The sequence below is a fragment of the Dicentrarchus labrax genome, unplaced genomic scaffold, assembly GCF_905237075.1.
Source record: "Dicentrarchus labrax unplaced genomic scaffold, dlabrax2021, whole genome shotgun sequence".
In the NCBI taxonomy this organism is placed as follows: Eukaryota; Metazoa; Chordata; class Actinopteri; family Moronidae; genus Dicentrarchus; species Dicentrarchus labrax.
The window spans coordinates 28,551,697-28,572,443 of record NW_026136706.1 but is presented as its reverse complement, the minus strand read 5'-3'; the positions used below and the strand labels follow the sequence as shown (position 1 = coordinate 28,572,443).

General features: G+C 43.4%; 1 protein-coding gene across 2 annotated transcripts; it reads left to right on the top strand.

Moving 5' to 3' along the window:
• Window positions 1-1,091: 1,091 nt before the first annotated feature.
• Window positions 1,092-20,747, top strand: ndp (norrin cystine knot growth factor NDP). 2 transcript variants are annotated; one of them, XM_051403399.1, is made up of 4 exons: window positions 1,092-1,531; window positions 2,570-2,644; window positions 14,443-14,895; window positions 19,379-20,747. In XM_051403399.1, the coding sequence occupies exons 2-4, from the start codon at window positions 2,633-2,635 to the stop codon at window positions 19,601-19,603; spliced, it is 690 nt and encodes a 229-aa protein (XP_051259359.1). In that variant the 5' UTR covers window positions 1,092-1,531; window positions 2,570-2,632; the 3' UTR covers window positions 19,604-20,747. The 2 variants fall into 2 exon arrangements, with proteins under 2 accessions (XP_051259359.1, XP_051259358.1); XM_051403398.1 differs by having other exon boundaries at window positions 1,092-2,644.

The window sequence follows — 20,747 nt, the reverse complement described above, 5'->3', positions numbered from 1 at the left end:
TTGTAGAGCTCAAAACGTGTGGCTGCATCCAGTTCTTGAAGTATTCAGATTAAATAAAAAAATGTTGTAATTTGATGTATTGTTACTAATTACTAAAATTGCCCTGTAATTCCTATTCAGTAACATTACATTTTGAAGGAATCTGACCCAACTGTTTGTCTCCCGGCTGAAATCTGAATAAACAGTGGAGAGAGTAAAGAGTTAATCATAATCTTAAAAAGAAAGTTACCTGTCAACAGCTGTCACACAGGGACAGCATTACTTAGCTTTTTATTACTGTCCATTTACCCACTGTCGTTTCACAAAGTGAAAGCGTTTTTTACAAGTTGTCAGAAAGGTACTTTTACGGCGGTGTGTCATCTCACTGTATCCTCTCCTTTTGCTCAATATATCCTCTGGCTTTTCTCTGCTTTTCACCCCGCCCTCCCCTCACCCTCCCCGCATATGGGATTCACATTTGGCTTCGCTGAACATTTTCTTAATGTGATATTATGATACATTATCTGAAGCCATTCACTCCCTGTCACCACCTCTCATGTGCACACAAGGCGAGTAAGCCAAGGAGAGGCGGTAAGGCTCTGTCCAGGTGAGTTATGGCCTTTTCATTTGACACTGTTCACAGTGGTGATCATTTACGGTGCCTGAAAGTGTAATCAAAATGCAAACTGTGCTTACGTGGGTCTCTCACTCTCTTTCTCTCCAGGAGCCTGTTGGTGGTGTATAAGTTTTCACCCTCTCCTGCTGCCGGCTGTAAATCGCCTCTGTCGGAGGTGTGTGTGTATGTGTGTGTGTGTGTGTGTGTGTGTGTGTGTGTGAGTGTGCGTGTGTGTGTGTGTGTGTGTGTGTGTGTGTGTGTGTGTGAGTGAGGGAACAGAAGGTGAGAAATTTGGGGGTCAGCCGAGGTCTTTCAGGTAATTGTGCTTCTTAAACTTTTGACCCACTAAGCCCTACTTAGTGTGGTGCAGCTCGCTCCCCTTATTTCCCCCGAGAGTTTTGACTCTACATACCAAGGTGTGTGTGTGTGTGTGTGTGTGTGTGTGTGTGTGTGTGTGTGTGTGTGTGTGTGTGTGTGTGTGTGTGTGTGTGTGATACAATGAGTATCTGAACATAGGCTGCCAGCCTCACACAGCCCAAGTTATTATTTTTACCTTTGTTCCACTCATTGTTATTCCCACACTGTTTGACTGCCCTTTTCCTACATGTCCAGGCTATGAAAAAACATTAGTTTGTTATGTTGTGCCCTCCCCAACCTGCCCCCCACCCCCTATGTGTGAAACATGTTGAAAGAATGCATCCTCAGTGCTTAGGTATTAGATAATGTGACTGATTTGTCTGGCTGTGTGTTTTTCTTTTCCTCTGGATACTCGCCATGCCCCAAACAGAGGATTATACCTCCATTTTTGATATCACGCCGCTAATTTGAAACTGTTTAACAAACTCAACCACTAACATTCCAGAAAGGCAGAGAGAGAGATAGAGAGAAGCAAAGTGCAATCATCTGGCAGAAGTTGTGTACAATGCCTCGGAGAAGGTATGACCGCAGCCTCACTCATTCACATCAGTTCCTTTATATCTTCAGGGTGTCTGTTTGGAGCCATGCGAGGATGATGGATGAGGTTGTTGCAGTTTGGATCTGTTCTGGTCTGCGCCAGGCTCTGTTGCTGTTGTTTTCCTTGTGTCCAAACATACAGGCACAGCACCGTCATATAATTGTTTACAGATGAAGACAAAAAATCCCAAATGAAAAATCCAACAAATATGACCCACTGGGTCCTGTATCTGAGTCTGTAAGTGAGTAAGCAATAGAAAAAATAAAATAAAAAACTAACATTTTAGAGGAGGTAAAGTTTGCAGACAATGACATGTTGGTCAGAGACCTGAGAGGAAAGAATATAAATCAAACAGCATTGTAGGTTCATTTGTTTAATACTCAACAAAATCTTGTAGAATAATTCATAATTCAAAACAATTCAAACACTGGCTGTAGATATTTGCATTTTTTGCGAGTTTTGTGGCCACCATAGTTTCTCCTACATATTTCAGTCAATGCTTATTCCCAGGTCATCAAATGCAGACGTGAGAGGTGTTCAGTTAGTTGCAATCTGCAACTTCATCGCTACATGCCACTAAATCCTACACACTGGTCCTTTGAGGAACACATTAGTCATAGGACAATATGACAATTTCCATACACAATATTATCACAATAATCATGATAACATACTTCATAAATGAAATGAATTCAAATGGCACTAAAACATACTGGACTCACTTAAAATTAAGCTTAAATTAAGCCATGTGAAGATATGCCCGATTTTAATAGAAATGTGCCACGATAAATTAGTAGTACTCCTGTATTGTGCCTTGTGAGCACTTTTGTACAAGCAGATATTAAAATACCAAATATATATTTATCAGGGCGCCCTGCCTGAAAATCTACTTTTCCTAAAAATAATGTGAAATATTGCAAGGGCAGATGATAGTGTCTTCATTTGGTTATAAATCTGAACATTTCCAAAAACTTCCATGATAACATATTCAACATATATAACCTTAACTCTGCCTGCAGGTGTAGGATATCCCCGTGTCACAATCTCAACTGTACCTACAACACTGATGTCCCCACCAAGTGATGATTGCTGAGGTGAGTTATTTAACTACCCTCACCCACCCCCACCTGCACACCCCCGCCCCTCATGTCATGGCGGGAGAAGGCGTGTGAAGAGGAAGGCCACAGGGGCCAGTTGTTTTTAAATAAACTAAATCTGCTAACAGTTTTATAACCCTGACCTCGTAAAACTGGCTGCAGCTTTTGGTCAGCTCTCTCTCCTGATGGGCCGAGCAGAGAGCCGTCCAGGGCTGGAATTCCCATTTGCCGTTGTGGAGCGTGTCGGTGCGTCAGCTGGTGTGTGTGTGGAGAGAGAGAGAGAGAGAGAAAGGGCGTATGATATACGACTGCTGTGTCACGATCCACATGTGACGAGCGTCCTCACAGGCAGAGCATCCAGGCTGCTCCCTCTTTCTGCTGATTTCCCTGCTCGAGAAAAGTGAGAGAGAGAGACTGTGGGACACAGGGAGAGAGAGAGAGAGAGAGAGAGAGAGAGAGGAGGTGAGAGAGACAGTCAGACAGAGGGAGGAGAGAATAGCTCTCAGACAATCAGTGTGTGTGTGTGTGTGTGTGTGTGTGTGAGAGAGAGGTAGAAGCGGGAGGAGAGAGGAGCTGGCTGGGAAACAATAGTTGAACAACAAAATCCAGGGTTGCGTGCAGGATCTCAGCCTCTCTCTGGATACCTCTGCTGTCCTCCTGCTGCCGGACGCTGAAGGTAAGAGCCTAGGTGTCACACCTCAGGATCAGGTCTACAGCCACAGGGGCACCAGTCCTCCTTTTTTTAATCCCCAATAAGCCGAAGATATATAAAAAAAACTAGCCTGTAGTTACTTTTTAACAGATGTTGTTTTCGGTATAAACTACCACAGGTTGGGTGTGAGATAACGTGATGCATGCATTGTCACATAGCTGTACATGCATGATACTCGCACAACTTCAGCTATTTCTCTGTTGCACATCCCTGGGCTCAGGTGCGCATTCCTCTTTTACTGCAGGTATTTTCTGCTCTGCACGTGTCCAGAAACTGCAAGTGGTTATGATTAGGAAAACAGTGTGACATGATGTGTAATAGGAGGAAACATGTTTGTGTTGGCACCGTCGGATTTGCTAATCAGGCACTGACAGCGAGGCTGGAAGGATAGCGGAGCTCGCGGAGCTTGTAGGGAGTGTGTGTGTGTGTGTGTGTGTGTGTGTGTGTGTGTGTGTGTCTGTGTGTGTGTCGGAGGTTAATAGCGGTGTGAATAACTTTGGATATGTGTTTTACAGGTGTGTGCGTTTATGTCCGTGAGTGTATGATTGACTTGGCCCACTCTGTTGGACCCCGAGGGTGCTGGCTTATGCTCGAAAGAGATGATGACAGATATAATAGACTCTGTGGTAGGTAGGAGGAGGAGGAGGAGGAGGAGGAGAAAAGCTACCACTTCCATCGATCTGAGAAGGAGAGGCGTGTGTGTGAGAAAGAAAGAGGGAGAAGGTGTTTAAATGAAAAATGAAGTGACTACAAAAGACCCTGGGGGGATAACAAGAGGGGTTGGGGGAGTCCAAGTAGGAAGGAAAACATCTGAGAAAGAGACAGACAGGCAGTGCCAGAGAAAGACACAATAAATAGGAGAAACAGAATGAAACTGAGATGTGTGCGAGGGTGAGAGAAAAAGAGGGCTGGAGGAGGTGACAGGGACTGACACAGGAGAAAGAGAGTGAGACTGCATGATGCAAACATCCTTCCAGACGTCCCTCTGCACTTCCAATGACACCAGATGAGAAACAGTTTGCACAAGGAGGGGTCTCTTTCTCTGCTGCTCAGACTGAAAATCACCTCTGCGCTGTTTGGAGGGGAAGAGAGTTTGAAAGATCGCACATTCAGCCAGGTGCAGATAGACAGCAATGCTCTGGCACAGCAGTGTGCGGCCGCTTTTGTGTCTGCACTCTCATGTTTCATATTCTCACACATGCATGCAAACACACACACACACACACACACAGGGGCCCATTGTGAGCGTATTTATTTGGACAGTGTTGAAGCTCCGATAGGCAGTTCACAATGTCTCACCGCCGCAGGAATGTGCTTCTGACAAATGGATGCTCTGCACGAACCGCAGGCCATGGAGAAGATCCTTAACGCCGCCCTGCCAGACAGGCATGTGACAGATCTCCGCTGCCCCCTGAAAAACCTGGTCCAGCATGATAAAACAAACACGCCCACGACTCCTTCACTCACTCTTTTCGAGAGAGCCTCAGGCTTTGAGCTGAATGGAGGATTGATCTGGTTTCATGCACTGGTTTTAGCCTGCAGCTCGCTCAGTTTTTTTCTCTCTGTCTGATGAGGATGAAGAGAGCAGATTTAGGATTTGAGGTGCATGTTTGTTGACCCGGCAAGATTAGGGGTTCTGTTTTCTGTTCACACCACATTCTGATCACCCACAGTATGGTGCGCTGAAAAGCAGCCATAAAGAGCTAGAAATCGGAGAAGATTCAGACATATATGTCCTCTCTGTCTTCCCTTTCTGTCTCCACTGTTTCTGAGAAGCCTAAATTGCAAAGCTAACACAAGCTTAGCTCCAGCTCACATGGCTGTCTGTCATTGGCTGTACACTGCTCTCAAATCCACACTGTTTGTCTTATCTTTACTGGGGGGGATATATTTAGTGAGGAGCTTAGCTTTTAGGAGGTTGGCGCGTGGGGAGGGTAGGAGAGGGTGAGTGTGTGTGTGTGTGGGTGAGAGAGGAAAGCCTAAGTTTGTGTGTGTGTTTCAGGAGCTGGCGTCAGTAGACAGTGGAAGAGCTTGGCACTCTGCATGCCATACTGTGTGTGTGTGTGTGTGTGTGTGCGCCTGTGGCTGGAGGACAGGTCTGTGGGTTTGCCCGCCCCCCTTGCTCCAGTCAGGAATCTGCCCTTTAGTTTATTAAAAGCTGGTGAAACAATGGAGGGAGGTAAGGTTGGTGGGGAGGGAGGGGGTTGAAGCATCGGAGCAAATCAGAAAGGAGTGCGATGATGTAGTTGGAGAGAAGAAGAGAGGGAGGGGTAGAGATGGGAAGAGGCATTCATGATGGCTCAAAAAATTACACTCCCCCTCCCTCTGTACCTGTCATTCCCCCCTCCTCTGGTGTCCTTTGATGCACCTGTTTTCTGTGTGACGGCATCGCCACCGCAGACGGACCCGTCCCCTGGACAACAACTGTGTACTCAGCTGCCGGCTGGCCTGGGCGATAAAGCTGAGGGTCCCTCTGAAGATCTGGCTCTCTGGCCCATATGCCATCACACACCAGCATCCCAGCCATGGTTAGAGCCCCAGAGCACAACGAGAACGCCACACAGCCCCGTGTGCTGCATGTGGATATGTGTGCGGGTTTGTGAGAACAAAAACCCATAAGTAAGGTGGGCAGGGGATATTTATACATGCACCCCACTGCTAGGAACAAAACGTAGTAACGTGGACTGAGAAATTTTGCTCTACACGACATATGGCTGGAACAGTTGGGAGACTTCATGGTGTGTCACTTTTCATAACAGATTCTGAGATGATTGTTCCACTTTTACCTCTTGAGCAAAACATCATGACTCTTTTTTGTGTCAGTGTATTTTCATTACTTCTACCAATTATTTATTAAAGATTAATCATTCAATAATTAATTGTTTGGTTTAAATGTGTCAAAATTAATGACTGTAACTGTCCAGTCCACTGGTTCTCAAACTGCGCTACGCTGAGGACTCAAAATTACTAAAATGCTATCAAATTTTAAATGAAAATACCTCAACTATGAGATCGCTCACATGTAATTTAAAATAAGTTTTGCATTTCCTGTTATATTTTCTTTCACTATCAGCATGTTAGTGATGGTAAGATATTGAAGTAGGTATCTTATATCTTAAAAAATGTCTGAGAAAGACTCTTTCTTGGCTCTGATTGGTTGTTTTCGTTCAGGCCCGGTGGATTCTTGCAAATCCCATTAGGAGCACTAGGAGGAGCCAGAGGAAGCTGATTGTTTCACAGATTACCTGTCTCATGTTCTACTGTCAGGATATAGGGAAAGTTTCAGCAAATATGACAAAAAATTACTATTTTAAAAGTTACCTACTGCAGATTTCCAATGAGCTCAGAGAAACTTTCCACTTTCAGCAGATGAATGTGAAAACATCCTTCTAGTGTCAGACTCTGCACAGACAGCATTCAAACAGCACGCTGTAGGAACAAGGAGAAACACTGATTTAAACATTTAAGTAGTTCAGTCAGACAACTTACGTTTGAAATGTTTATTACAGCTGTATAGCATATTTAGATTTTGGCTCCGACCTCATCATTCCCTGCAGATATGTTTACATAGAGATATTGGGGAGTGATGCGCAAATACCTTAAACCCCTAGCCTATAGGGGCGGTTCAAATCCAACAGACCACAATATGGAGTGTGGACTGGTAGCTGTTTGCATGTCCACAAGTGTGAAGTGTGTATTTCAGCCTGTTTGTGTGTGTGTAAGAATAAAAAAGAGTGAAAAGAAGAATTACCCCAATAGGGGATTAATAAAGTATATATCTATCTAGCCCGAGCCTACAGGTGGATGCTGGGGTGGTGGTGGGGCTTACAGTGCAGCAGGCAGCGATAGCTTAGAGAGTAGCAGCAAAGTGATGCAAGACAAAGCAGAGGGAGAGCTGGGAAATTTTGCTGCTTAAATAGACCGCCAGATTGGAAGGGTGCGCTTGGTTAGTGATTATGGAGTGAGACCTGTGCGCAGCTCGAGTTGACTGCCTGAACTAGCTCGCAGGCTTCGCTCCATTTATCACAATTGTCATCAGTTAATTTCACTATGATGGAAGTGATGAATCACCAAATTATTTCAGTGCTTGGAGTCACAATTATCTGTTTCACTTTCATTGTTTAGTAAATCTCACTTTCCCACTGGTATTCAGAACCTTTCCTTAAGTAAAAGTATCAATGCAACACTTTAAAGACACTCAGTAAAAGTGCTACATTTCAAATTTGACTTGATTAAAAGTACAGAAGTATTATCAATAACAGTAAAGTACTCAATATGTGGCCCTTGTCAGCATTATATGTCATAATATATATACCATAGGTTATTATGTAGAAGTTTAAAAAAGTAGCTAAAATAACTGTAACTAGCCACTAATTGTATTGGAGTATAAAGATTTCCCTCTGAAGTTTGGAAGAGGTGTAAAGTTTGGAATCACCATCTCATAACTCCTAAAGTCCTAAAGCTTCAAACCAGAGGGATTGTGGTATGTGGGGAGGGATTGTATTGTGGTTTTGTGGTTTGGCTCCCCACATATTCTCAACCCAGACTGGATCTTTTTGCAGATACAGGGCTCTTCTCAAACGATCTGCCCCTTGGCGATACGGCTAAAGCTGCATCTACAAAATAAGGTGGAATTTACAAAATTTTATTTGTTATGTGACATGTGATATGTCTTTTAATAAGCACACATCTAGAGGTAGGTCTCCACACTTAATATGTGTGTAGTTACATATAATACATGCTGCTTCTTAATTTCATCTGTTCCTGTGCCTCCAGCTTTGGCTCTCTAATAAGTTTTTGAGTACCGAGAATCCCACATTGACCGAAGAGAATGTTGTAGATTTTTTCAGTTGTTGTGCCAAATTATTACATTTATAATTTATTTCTAAATTTGTTTAAGAAAAAACTGAGCCAATGAACAGACTGGCCACTTATCTCGTAGGCAAAACAGGGTCTAGGTTTAATCTAGAGCTGAAACAATTGACTGTTTGTTAACCCACCACCCCAAACTGCTGTTGCCCAGTCATAGCTAAGCAACCATAAATAGGCACAAGAGGCTTCTGCTGTCAAGCTTTGGATTTCTCTGAAGTAGTGTGCATGGTTTTGAGGGTCTTTTTTGTTTTTTATCCTTTCCGATACATAAGGGTAAGATTGCAGGGGCTTGTGTCCACATCATGTTTTTTTTTCTGGTAGAAAAACGCTGACTGCCGCTGAGTAGAGCTGGGATAAAGCGTTTTTGCATTGAGAGAAAAACAATCCGCAAGTGGGTTTTGTTTCTATAACAACAATATCTTGACAATTTCTAGCAACTTGCTATTAGCTTACCAAACGCGGTGTGGTTGTGTAAAGCGACAACTACAGACAAAGTAGATGGAAATAACGCTTTTTTACTTTTTCTACATTTTACTTGAATTGTCATCAAGGCTTGCTGTCTCCAGTAGTAAGCAATCATCAAGGTCAGGGAGCACACCAGTAACTATTTACATTAGTTTGTGGGGTTACAGGTTCATGACTATCATAACCACTGTGTGGTATTTCCACAATACTAAGCTATCAAAGTTCAGGTTAACGTTAGCATCATAAAGCATGAAAATTTGACGGTCGCGGGCGGTAATGAGAAACATGCTTTAGTCTGCCTCTGTCTGAAGGGAAGGACCAGTTATTAAAAAAATGAGTAAGAACTGAGTGGTAAATGTGCCGTGCAAGAGCTGACGTTAAAAATTATTTTTACTTGCTGGCCTTGTTGATTCTTGCCTCTATTGGTCCATGATTATGGAATTTCTTCCGCCTCGTCCTTGCTCTCTGATAATAAAGGCAATGCTTTGGATCCCTTTCTGTTCGATGCACTGCACACACGGGAAGGTTGTGATTGCTGATTTCTGAATGTCTCCCCACTCTCCAGGCATCTGTACAACAAAGCCTGCCCTCTCCCCCTTTCTCGCTGGAGAATATCTCTTTACATTTAAAGCAGCAACAGTGTAAGCACTGTTTTCTAGTGTTTCACCACACGCACAGTAGTCCCACTCCACTGAGCTCCGAACATGGATTGGTGTCACGGATGTCAGGGCCGAGGATTTAGGACGACAGAACTGAGAATCTGGACTTCAGCCATTTAGGCTTGATGTGCCTAAAACCGTAAAAATGTGTTTCTTGTGCTTGACTGCATACTGTTCCTCAAACTCAAATGTATCTAAATGCATTTTAACAGAGATAATGGGGGGGGGGTTCACATTCAAAAAATATCCCTCAGCTCGTCAAATGGAAAATTTGACTTTCTTGGTGGAGTTTTACTGGATGGAGCCTGGCCTTGCAGCAGTTTTTCTACAATAGTCATCAAGAGAAGTTGTTTACTTTAATCGAGCTGAAATGTCATGGGTAATTCAGAATGAATGACTTGTTGTATTTTGTGAAGCTCTGTTGCCAACATAGCTGCCTATAGTAATGAAACAGTAAGGACCCAAGGTGACATATCCAACATTCCTCCCAATTACTGTAGATCAGACCTCTGCTTGATCTGATCTGTCCTGGGAATGAAGCCGGAAGCAAAAACATGGAGAGATGGCTGTAGAGAAGATACCAGTAGAGGACGAGGGTGCACTTTACAGTGGGACACAATTGTGATTTGTGTTTGCAATTGTTTCTGTGCTGTGTTGTGAGCGGAAACCGGATTGAAATGGTTCAAACAGGTCGTTGGAAATAAGGTGGGCTTTGAAACAAGTAAGGACCAGGAATGTGTTGTGCCTTCCTCAAAGAAGGACTGATAGCCACGATAATGAACTACTACTACTGACAAGCCAGCCACAGGAGACAGGAGGAGGGAGAGTATAGGTGATTAGTATAAACAGGTACTGACAGCCTGACAACTACATTTTTCCTACAAAGTAATTCGCAAAAACAACAAAAATGGTGATAATACCGCATCCTTAACACCCTAAACCACCTGAAATTCCTTGACAGCGCTACCCCAAACCCCGTGACCTTGTTTACTTCTGCTCCAGCCGACAGTACAGACAGACAGGGAGGCAGCCAGGCATCACACACAAGGATAAGCGCTCAGTTTGCACACTGACAGTGCAGTAATGAACTCACTCACACTGATACTATCTCCGTATTATTCTAAAAGCCCCATTATGTGAGCCAGCTGCCATTCTATGTATTGATATCAGCAGCTTCCAAAGCTTAAGCATGAGTCACTAAAAGAGACAGTAATTATGATGTGTAGTCACCTTGTACTAAGGGATGCCCCCGTTTGCATAGCAATGCAGTTAGAGCAGGGCTGCTTCAGCTGGCTGCATAACAGGCAAATGACAATCAATAGAAAAACCTCCCTTTGCTGCACATAAAAAGTTAAAATGGTGAAAATGTCTGTCTAGCTCACCTAATTGTTCATCGGAGAGGACAGAGCTGGCTATAGACCAAAAAGACAACATTTGGGTAAAATAAAGTTTGGTTGGTCTTGGTATTTACAAAGTGGATCATTATGTTGTTTGTTTGACTTCACGGCAAGGCCTAGACCTGTTGTCTGTTTAACAAAAACACATGTTCTAGGGGGGGATTCGTGATTTACGAGGAAATACAAAGCATGTTTTTCTTGTGTGTCTATAAATACAGTTACATTGTCATGTTTGATCTGAATTGATTTAACTTGTTTTCACTTCATGAAATCATTTTATGTATATTGTCTGTTCCTCCACAGTGGATTACCTTCTGGCCAACTGCCACATTGCCACAGACTTATTTAATTCACAAATTCACTGCATGTGCATGTGCAATATTTACTCTAATTTTCAGCTCTGTTTTTGGTCTCTACCCACTCCTGAGGGAAATATCTGACTCTTAAGTTGCTAAATGCTCCACTATGTTCACCAGCTAGTCCCAAATTGGTGCTGAGCATGTAGTGTGAAGTGGGTTGTTGCCTGCTTTGCATCAAAACGATGCTGTGAATGAACCCAAACTGTGAAGTTTTTGGCCCTAAAACCAGAACAATAAACTGAAAGAGGCTGAAACTCGCTGTAGAGCCAAGGGCCAAGTCCAGTAATTATCTGGGTTTATCACTATGAGTGAGTCATTTGATCAATTATTATAAATACATAAAAATCTTTTTAATTACTTTGGACGATAATATTCTTACATGGTGCATATGCATACAGTAACTAGTAGATGTTATGCATTGAAGGTGACCCACACAGTAACAAAACACAACAATTCTTATTTTTAGGTGATTATACACTAACGAAAACATACCTATGAAGATTATATTCCATTTCGGATAATAGATCCTCCTAAATGTTCCAAACTGGACCTTTACTGGGAATATAAAGTTTGGTAGGTGGGTGTCCTGGGGGGTCAATGGGGGCCCAATGTGGAGTTTAAAAGAGGTGGAGGTATATATATCTTGTAAAAACTATATCCAGTACCTGCATAAGTCTTATCTTCATTGGACTAATCTGTATTGCATGCCTCCACTTGTCTTCCTTCATCCTGTCTTGGATGGAAAACCTCTTATTGATTTAATCCTTTAAATGATCCTGTAGTCTACACTCAGGCTCTGTCCTGAATGCCTGAGACCAGCGCACTAATGATGCTGGTAGTGATACCAGCAGCAGAGATGGGGATAACAGTCGCCACTGTAACGCTAGGCCAGGTACGGCTGGCAGGGCTGGAGGTGCTGATGGGTGCTGGCTACATGAGGCGGCCCGTTGCTCCGAACGCTTGGCCGTCTGCTATGTAAACCCTGCAGCAAACGCTCGACGGGCCAACAAAACATCTCGGGGAGTATTTATTTTAACAGGCCAAACGATACTTCTATTTCTCTCAGGAGGAATGTTAAGGTTAAATGATTCCCCTTAGAAAGAAAAACATTGGGGTTGGAATTGGGGGGGGCTTGGGGGAGGGGGGGCATATGAGGGTTTTGAGTTAACTTGTTCTGTGATTTCAGTTCAAATGAGGAAATCAATGTAGAGTCATGCACTGATGAAAATGGATGCTAGAGAGGGATCTTTGTCCATTTCCTCTGCTTTAACTATCAAGTGCTCCCGCTCAAGAATGTAGCTACAGCCACAGTATCAGCATCACTCTTATGGTCATGTACAGGTGCACACAAAATACATATAGACCATGAGCCGGTTCAACCAGCCCTTCTTAACTTAGACTAGTTATATGTATTTAAGTGGAAACTAATTCTTACATAGGGAACTATTATTACTATTATTTTTTTCAACCTGTTAAAACCCACTTGCCCGCCAGTGCCAAGGTTAGGGTTAGGTGTATATAGGTGTGGTAGGGTTAGGGTAGTTGTGAAGAGGTTAAGAAAAAAAATTCCAAATTCTCTGATTTCAGCTGCTCTTTTCTGGTTTCTTTAGTCCTGTATGATAGTAAATTTAATGTCTTTGGGTTGTGGACAAAACAATCCAAGACACTTAAGGACGTTACTTTGGGCTATGGGAAAAGCTGATTGACATTTTATGGATCAAACAAGTAATCAGTTAATCCTGAAAAGGATCGACATATTATTCAATGGTCTAAGGACAGAGGGTGGTGAATGTTGTTCAGATTGTAAAGCCTCTTGAGGCACTTTGTGATTTGGGGCTATATAAATAAATTTGGGCTTGAATGGATAATTAAAATAATCGTTAGTTGCAGCCCTACATTAGTTGTTGCTAAATACTGACACCCAGTAACTGCCAGGGTGTATATAGTTAACTGAACCAACTGACACAGCTAACACTAGCATGCTCAATATCATCCATTTAAAGTGATGAGTAATATGGAATGTGGTTGACACATCTGACCCATTGATCAAAATGCTGTTTTGATGTAACCTGGAAAGATTTGATTGGAGATTCCACCAATCACCAACTCTGCTTTAGTTAAAATAAATCCTTAAATCTTTGATAACTAAGGCACGTGTGGCCAAACAAACCACGGAGAAAATGCGATAGCAACACAGGCGGCACCATTCTCTGCTCAGGACACCATTACTCCACTATATCTTCACATAGCTAAAAGTTGTTTACTGCTATATTAACATTTTAAATGTCATATTTATACAAATGTCATATAACCTTTATGTTTTAATGTGCAACCACATTCTAGTTACAATCTAGCTCTTTGTTACATTTATGAGGAACTCCATAGTTTTACTGTAACCTCTTAAAGGACAAATATGAGTCAAGCTTAAGAACTTTGGAAGAAATGTATGTACAAACTAATTCATGAATTTACGAGTAGCTAGTGAAAACCAATCCAGTAGTCAAGCTACTCAAGACAGACTCCTGAATGTACGTGTATTTACAGATCTCAACATAAAAAACCTGATTGTATAGACTGGGTAAACAGTAATAACAATATAAAATAAATCTTGAACCTTAAACCCAGATCATTACGCTCCGTTCTCACTCCTTGACCCCACATGTTAACACACCTCTCCCTAATTCACAACACATTGCCTGTTAGCAACCCTGCCTCAGCCAGCATCGAGCTCCCTCTTAACACGAACCCTTATTGTCAGGAGGACAATAAAACTATGAAGTTGGAAAAAGAAAGAACTACATAAATACATGTGAAAATATGCTGCGGGGACTGGCAGAGGGTTTGCAGTCATGAGAGGGCTTGTTGGGAGAGCGATTTGTTTTAATGAAAAAAAGTCATTCGTAGGGAGAGGAAAGGGCCTGACTGCATGGTTTAAGTTTCTCCTCTGTAATAAAAGCACCAGGACTTATGTGTCTACATGTGTGTGTGCTGTGTGTGGGTGTACAGGGGAGACCGCAGAATAAAGGAGACGCACTCTAGCAGCCAGACACACACACACACACACACACACACACACACACACACACACACACACACTCATCAAACAGTCAATCATCAAGAACTGGCAAAAATATCTATGAGAATCGGTCTGTAGGTAGCCACACACACACAAAAGGGAGTGTGTGATCTTTTCTACAGCACTTGAAGTAGTTTCCTTGGATGCACAAATGACTAATAGACAAAACATACTGCCTACACACACAATATTGTTTCTTTTTTTGCATTTATCAGTTCATGTTCCCGCTGATGCCTTCCGTTTGCCTTCTTCCAGACTGCGGAGGATCCAGACAGTGGGGGATGGAGCGGGCGGAGGAAGCAACCCTCCTACTACCTGTCTCCCTACAGCACGCTGACCTTGAACCTCCGCTGCACTAGCAGGAACAACACAGAGACACAGCTCCCCCCACCCCCCACCCCCCTTGTGAGAACGATAGTGAGGAAGAGGAACAGAAGGAAACAGAGAATAAAAGGGACAGCGTGTTGGATAACCCGTGAGGATCGAGGGCCTCTGGGTGGTCCCATCATGAAACCTTCAATCTCTGTGGGCCCCCCTTCTGGCCTGCTGCTGGTCCTGATGTGCTGCCCCCTGCTGGGCTTGGTCCAGTCTGCCAGCAGCAACAAGGCTAGCGATAACCCACACCTGGGAGACAGCAACCCAGAGCGGTGCATGAGGCACCACTTTGTGGAAACTATCACACACCCCATTTATAAGTGCAACTCCAAGGTAGGGTGGAAACACACACACACACACACACACGCACGCATGCACGCACACACACACACACACACACACACACACACACACACACACACACACAATGTAAGCCAATCTGCTTCACTTTGGCCATTTTTGCTAACAAGTTGTTTAAGGTAACAGGGCTAGTCTACCTGACAAATGAACTACTTTGTTACAAATATCTGGGAAGCAATTTGTTCCAAACCAAGCCTCGGAGACGCAAAGAAAACCCAGAGCCCCGGCCAAAAAAACTAACTGAAAAGTAATTTTTCTCTTTCTACTAGTATTACTCTTGTTGCCCCTCGACAGCCTCCCATTTGGCCAGTGTCGCTTTCTTTGCTTCTTTCTCTTTATCTCCATCTCTCCGTCATTTAGACAAGTCACGCTTGGTTTCTTGCGGAGTTGTGTGTGTGTGTGTGTGTGTGTGTGTGTGTGTGTGTGTGTGTGTGGTGCTGGACATGGGCCACGCTGCAGACATATTCTGCAGCTCAGCTGGGACTTGGCTGAAGTGGACGTCTCCCTGTCATCCTGCTCTCTCCTGCCACTAAAGGCTAAAGGAAGAGAGAAAAAGGAAAGAGAGTTACCAACTGATGTGAGGGTGTTTCTTCCTCTGAAGTGTCAGACGGCTCAGAGACAGCCACTGTAAAGAGAGGCCCGTTGAATCACGCCAAACATGTGGACACTGTTGTGGAAAGTGGCTGTTCAAACGCTGTCCTATTGTTGTGTTCCGGTGCAGTTGTTCAGCTAGATTTTTTTTAATATTCTGACTCTGAGTGCATGGAGCAGGTGGCCAAACCACAGCCCGGCTCAGGGAAAGAAGGTCTGAACACACTCTTAATGTTTCAGTACACAGAGAACTGATAGGACGCCAGGCTGAGCGACCATTTTACGGTCAGTATGTACAGCTCACACGCAATCCACCTGCACCATGACTTGTATTGTTTCTGTATTGTGTGTGTGTGTGTGTGTGTGTGTGTGTGTGTGTGTGTGTGAGTGAGTGTGTGTTTATAGAGGTATCTGTGTGTGGTAAAAGGGGTGGTATGAACATGTCTCTGTGTACTTTCATCTGCTGCCCAGGTATAGAGAATGTTTCTTAAGGGAAAATGGTAAATTGGCACTATACAAATTTAAAGGTTTTCTCTAGGTTTATGTACGGTGGCTAAGAGGTGTTGAACAAACTACAAAATGCACAACCTGAATGCAAAAGCCAGAAGTGAGGCAGTGGTAACAGTAGTTCTCAACCTGTTTTGACCCAGCGCCCCACTATTCATTATCCATGTTCCTTACTGTCCCCCATCAAATAAAATGTGGGCTAATTGTCTTTTCTGAATATTAATGTTTTATATTATATATTATATAGGTTATATTTTATTATGTTTTATTTACAATGCAAAAAAACCCCACCTCTCAGCCACTGCCTTTAAGACACAGCCAGCAGTTATAAATATCTCAACTTTGTTTATGAGAAAAGTGATCTTTGCAAACCTGTGTATAGATAGCTGAGCAGGAGAATAAGTGGTGAGTCAAAGTAACAAAGATCAACTCGCTGTCAACAGGGGTGGAATAGCTGTGTCTCAGTACAATAAGCCTGTATACAGTATATGTACATACTGCAAAAGGATCAACAAACAACAAATCCCAGGGTCAAACTGCTAATTTAAAGGTCAAGAATGAACACGCTGAGTCAGGACTGAAACTAAGAATTGTTTTCACTATTGGTTAATCATTAATTTTTTTGTGGATTAAACTGTGGGGAATAATTACCCAGGGCCTAAGCCAGGTGTCTGAAACTTAAATTGTCTTGGGGCCACTGCTGGTATTGTCATCTCATAGGAGGGACACTTCAATGTTCAAGTTCTACAAAAAAGAGCAATATTCTGGAAATACTTACATTACAACATCTACATCTTTGTTTTTAAAGTACTGAAACCTGCTCTTTGCGCCAAACAAAACAGATTTCTAAAATATGATTGTATTTATGTTTTAATTGTTTATGAAGTGGTAGTTTAAAGTGATATGAAACAACTTAAACACATTAAACAGAGAAAAACAGCAGTGTTACTGACCACCACTGAAATTTGATTGGTCACTCCAATTAACCCTTCCCTCTTCTACTCCACACCGTCTTTCAGAGGCTGTATTGGGCTCCGTTTTAAAAATAAAGTGAAGATACTGGTATCATATGAAACTATATGACCTAACATATCCATTGGTACCATGTTGACCTAGCTTGTCGGGAAGGAGGCCAAATAACGCTCCAAATTTAGGCAAACCTTTTAGCAATGGAAAAACTGGCATGGGCATTTTCAAAGGGATCCCTTGACCTCAAGATATCTGAATGAAAATGGGTTTTATGGGTACCCACAAGTCTCTCTACAGACATGCCCACTTTTTGCTAATCTCATGCAGTTTTCTGCTTGTGATATAAATGTGGTCTTTTCGCCTAGTGTATTGGAATATTGCTGCTTACTGGGGTTCATAAACAGTGTTGGAATTGTGTAAATTGGGAATGACTGGAAAGCTGAGACACATACTTAATACTTACCCTGCATAAGTCAGAGACCCAATTGTGCCAACTCAGTCAAAACAGTCCAGAAACACTAAAAGAGACCTAGACATACCCTGCTTTGGATGCCACCACTAGCAAGTTCTACTCTATCGTTGGCTTACATGAAGAGGTAAATGACCATCAACCATATCATCTTTTTTTATCTAGCTGCTCATGAATGAAAGGAGGAGCAGAAAAGGTGCCGACAGAGAGGAGGTGGGCAGAGGAGGAGAGGGGCGTCACAGGAGAGGATTCTCTGTTTGACAACCTGATCCTCAGCTAGGACAAAGACAAATGGTCTTAAAGTGGCGACAACACCCCTGATTGTGTGTGTGTGTGTGTGTGTGTGTGTGTGTGTGTGTGTGTGTGTGTGTGTGTGTGTGTGTGTGTGTGTGTGTGTGTGTGTGTGTGTATGTGTCACCCTGCCATGGCCCCAGACAGGCTTTTGTCAAAGTGGGTACATGGGTGGCGACAAACAGCAGCTGACAGAAGGACATGACACAGGAGTCTGTTTAGGGAGGCGACAGGAATGTAGTGACCCACAGAGGAATGCCAGTGGGACGAACACAACACTAATCAGGCCTGTGCTGTGTGTGTGAGTGAGTGCGAGCTGGCTGGTCAGACTTGGGAAAGGAAACAGGGACAGGAAAGCTTGATACAGTGGTTTTGTTCCCTCCACAACTATAGACACAGGGTACTTACATGCAGCCACATAGATTACTCTGGATTAGGAATGGGCGATATGTTAAAACTGTCCAACCGGCCACGTCAGCCCAACAACCGGTGATTGCTGCTTTTTTCGCGTTGGTGTGTGTGTGTCCCAAAATCACCCAAAAATACCAACCGGCGATGTACTCCAGCGATAGCCTGTTCGGACGGCTGTGTGTGAACCTGAGCTCTGAGCTGCAGCAAGTGTAGGCGTGAGTGACTGGTCTCGTAGCTATCTCTCAGTTTGCAGGTGCAAGGCCGGGGCTGGCTGCGAGACTCAGGAGACATTCTGAGCCTAAACACACAGCTCACTTATAGGCCAACACTATCTCATTGCACTAGAAAAGAATATTCAAAAATATCATATTGCGATATTTTATTTTGTGATATTGTATTTATTCTGTGTTGATTTTTGCGACTATGATGTTGGATGTTATGGCGACTATGATGCAAATACAGATCCCACTGTTCTTCATAAAAAAATCTACTTCTACTGCAATATATCACCTAGCTTACAGTATTGCAATATATCAAAATATATTGAATCGTAAACCCTGTATCATTATACGTATCATATCGCCGGATTCTTGCCAATACACGGCCTTATAGTGTACCCTAGAGACCCTTTCCTCATCTTGACTACATGTTACTAATCACATCCAGTCCTGTTTTCTTCAGCTACAAAATATCACAAATCTCCTATGGAATTCACACTTTTCCCTTTCTTCTTCTTTAAATTTTTTTTGAAAGTAGCCAACCAAAAAATCCCACCCCCTCCCATTAAGTCTCCCTCATTTCCCCAACACATTTGAACGTGTTGCTTTTTCCAAACCTTTTGTTCGTAACAATTCCTACTTCTGTCTTTCTTTTCTTGCATTGTTTAGCAGTGCCTACTGTTGTAGGCACAGGTGGATCTCATCGCTTCCGTTTCATTTCCACTTTATCCTCAAATCTTGACCTTTTATCCACCCCCCCACCCCCCGCTCCAAATACAAGGCAGAGCCCCAATCCTCTGGAATCATCTTCCCTATGCACTCAGATTTACTGGATTTTTGGACTGTTTTAAGTGGCTTCTAAAAACCCATCTCTGTAAGGAATCCTTTTTATAGATCTCCTTCCCTGTCTTTGTTTTTTCCCTTTTGAGTTTTAAAAGGTGCTATATAAATTACTTACTGGCTCATTGTACTCCCTTTACTCTGCTGTTCTGTGTTCCAGATGGTGTTGCTGGCACGCTGTGAGGGCCACTGCAGCCACACGACCCGCTCTGACCCCCTCATCTCCTTCAGCTCGGTGCTCAAACAGCCCTTCAAGAGCACCTGCTCCTGCTGCCGGCCGCACACCTCCAAGCTGAAGGCGGTGAGGCTGCGCTGCGCTGGCGGGACTCGCATTACGGCCACTTACAGATACATCCTAGCGTGTAACTGTGAGGAGTGCAGCTGAGCAGGGAGCAGCAACCCTCCCAAACCCTCAAGACTCTCAAGACCCAGGATCCTCTTTGACCTTGGGCCTTACTCTGAAGCTATCCAGAGCTTTTTGGTTGATTGTAGGAGTGACAGCAGCTCAGGATGCTTGTTGTTGTCATGGGAGTGATAGTTTGGAGCAATCACATAGGCCTTGGGACTCGGACACAACATACTATACACTCTCCATTATGTGCATCCAATCAGTGCAAACCATACAGAGCATATTTCTCTAGCACACAAGGCCAGACACCACAAACTGCTGCTCCCATGGGCCAGATGGAGACCCTCCTCACTGCAGAGACACACTGCACTCATTACAGGCCTCCATAATCCATACCACACATGCTCACAAACCACAGTGTGAGAGCTCATTACAAATATCTGTAACAGCTTTCTGCCAGCTCCATAAAAACCCCACCATGCATTTGACAACAAAACAACACGGCTTGTAAAAAAAGCAGCATGGGAAAGGAACGAGGCCCAGATGAGAACGAGCGGGGTCCGCATGCGCCCCGGACATGTGGTGGATCTATAGAGAAGCACCAGCGCTGTGCTTATTCACCCAATAACATTTTACACACTCCCTGCAGACTTTCATCTCGCTGTGTAAAACATGCGATGCTGACAGGAGAGCTCATCAGGTGGACAATGAAAGAGTAGTGGCAGACGGTGTAAAAGGAGCTCTGAGGATGAGAGAAGAGCAAGGAGAAAGGTCAAGCCAGCGCCTGGGTGGTGGTGTGGACTGTGAAAAGACTGTCAAGGCAATCATTTTAAATGTAATCTATTCTATTTGGATCTTTGTGATGTTCCTGTGAACATTATTGAAACTATAGCTACTATCACGCCGGGTTTTTTGAAACTGACGCTTTCGCCTGTGGTATAACGTTACTAAAGATATGTCGGATGTTTTGGCTCACAGAAAAAAACGCTTGTGTCAAAACAGCACTGTAGTTGCTCTGCATATGTCTGCAATGCCTGCACACATTTTTCTCATAGTCCACAATGATGAATCCACAACTTCAAACTTGCATATAAGTCCTTCGGTGTGTGTGCCAGGCTCTAACAACGTCATTGGCCGTTCTTGTGGTCAGTTTATCCGAATTAAAAAAATACCAACTCAG

What these genes read in the sequence shown, in the direction of transcription:
- ndp (XM_051403399.1), top strand. An exon ending in TTTATAAGTGCAACTCCAAG is followed by an intron (nt 14,896 to 19,378) that starts GTAGGGTGGAAA and finishes TCTGTGTTCCAG; the next exon opens with ATGGTGTTGCTGGCACGCTG.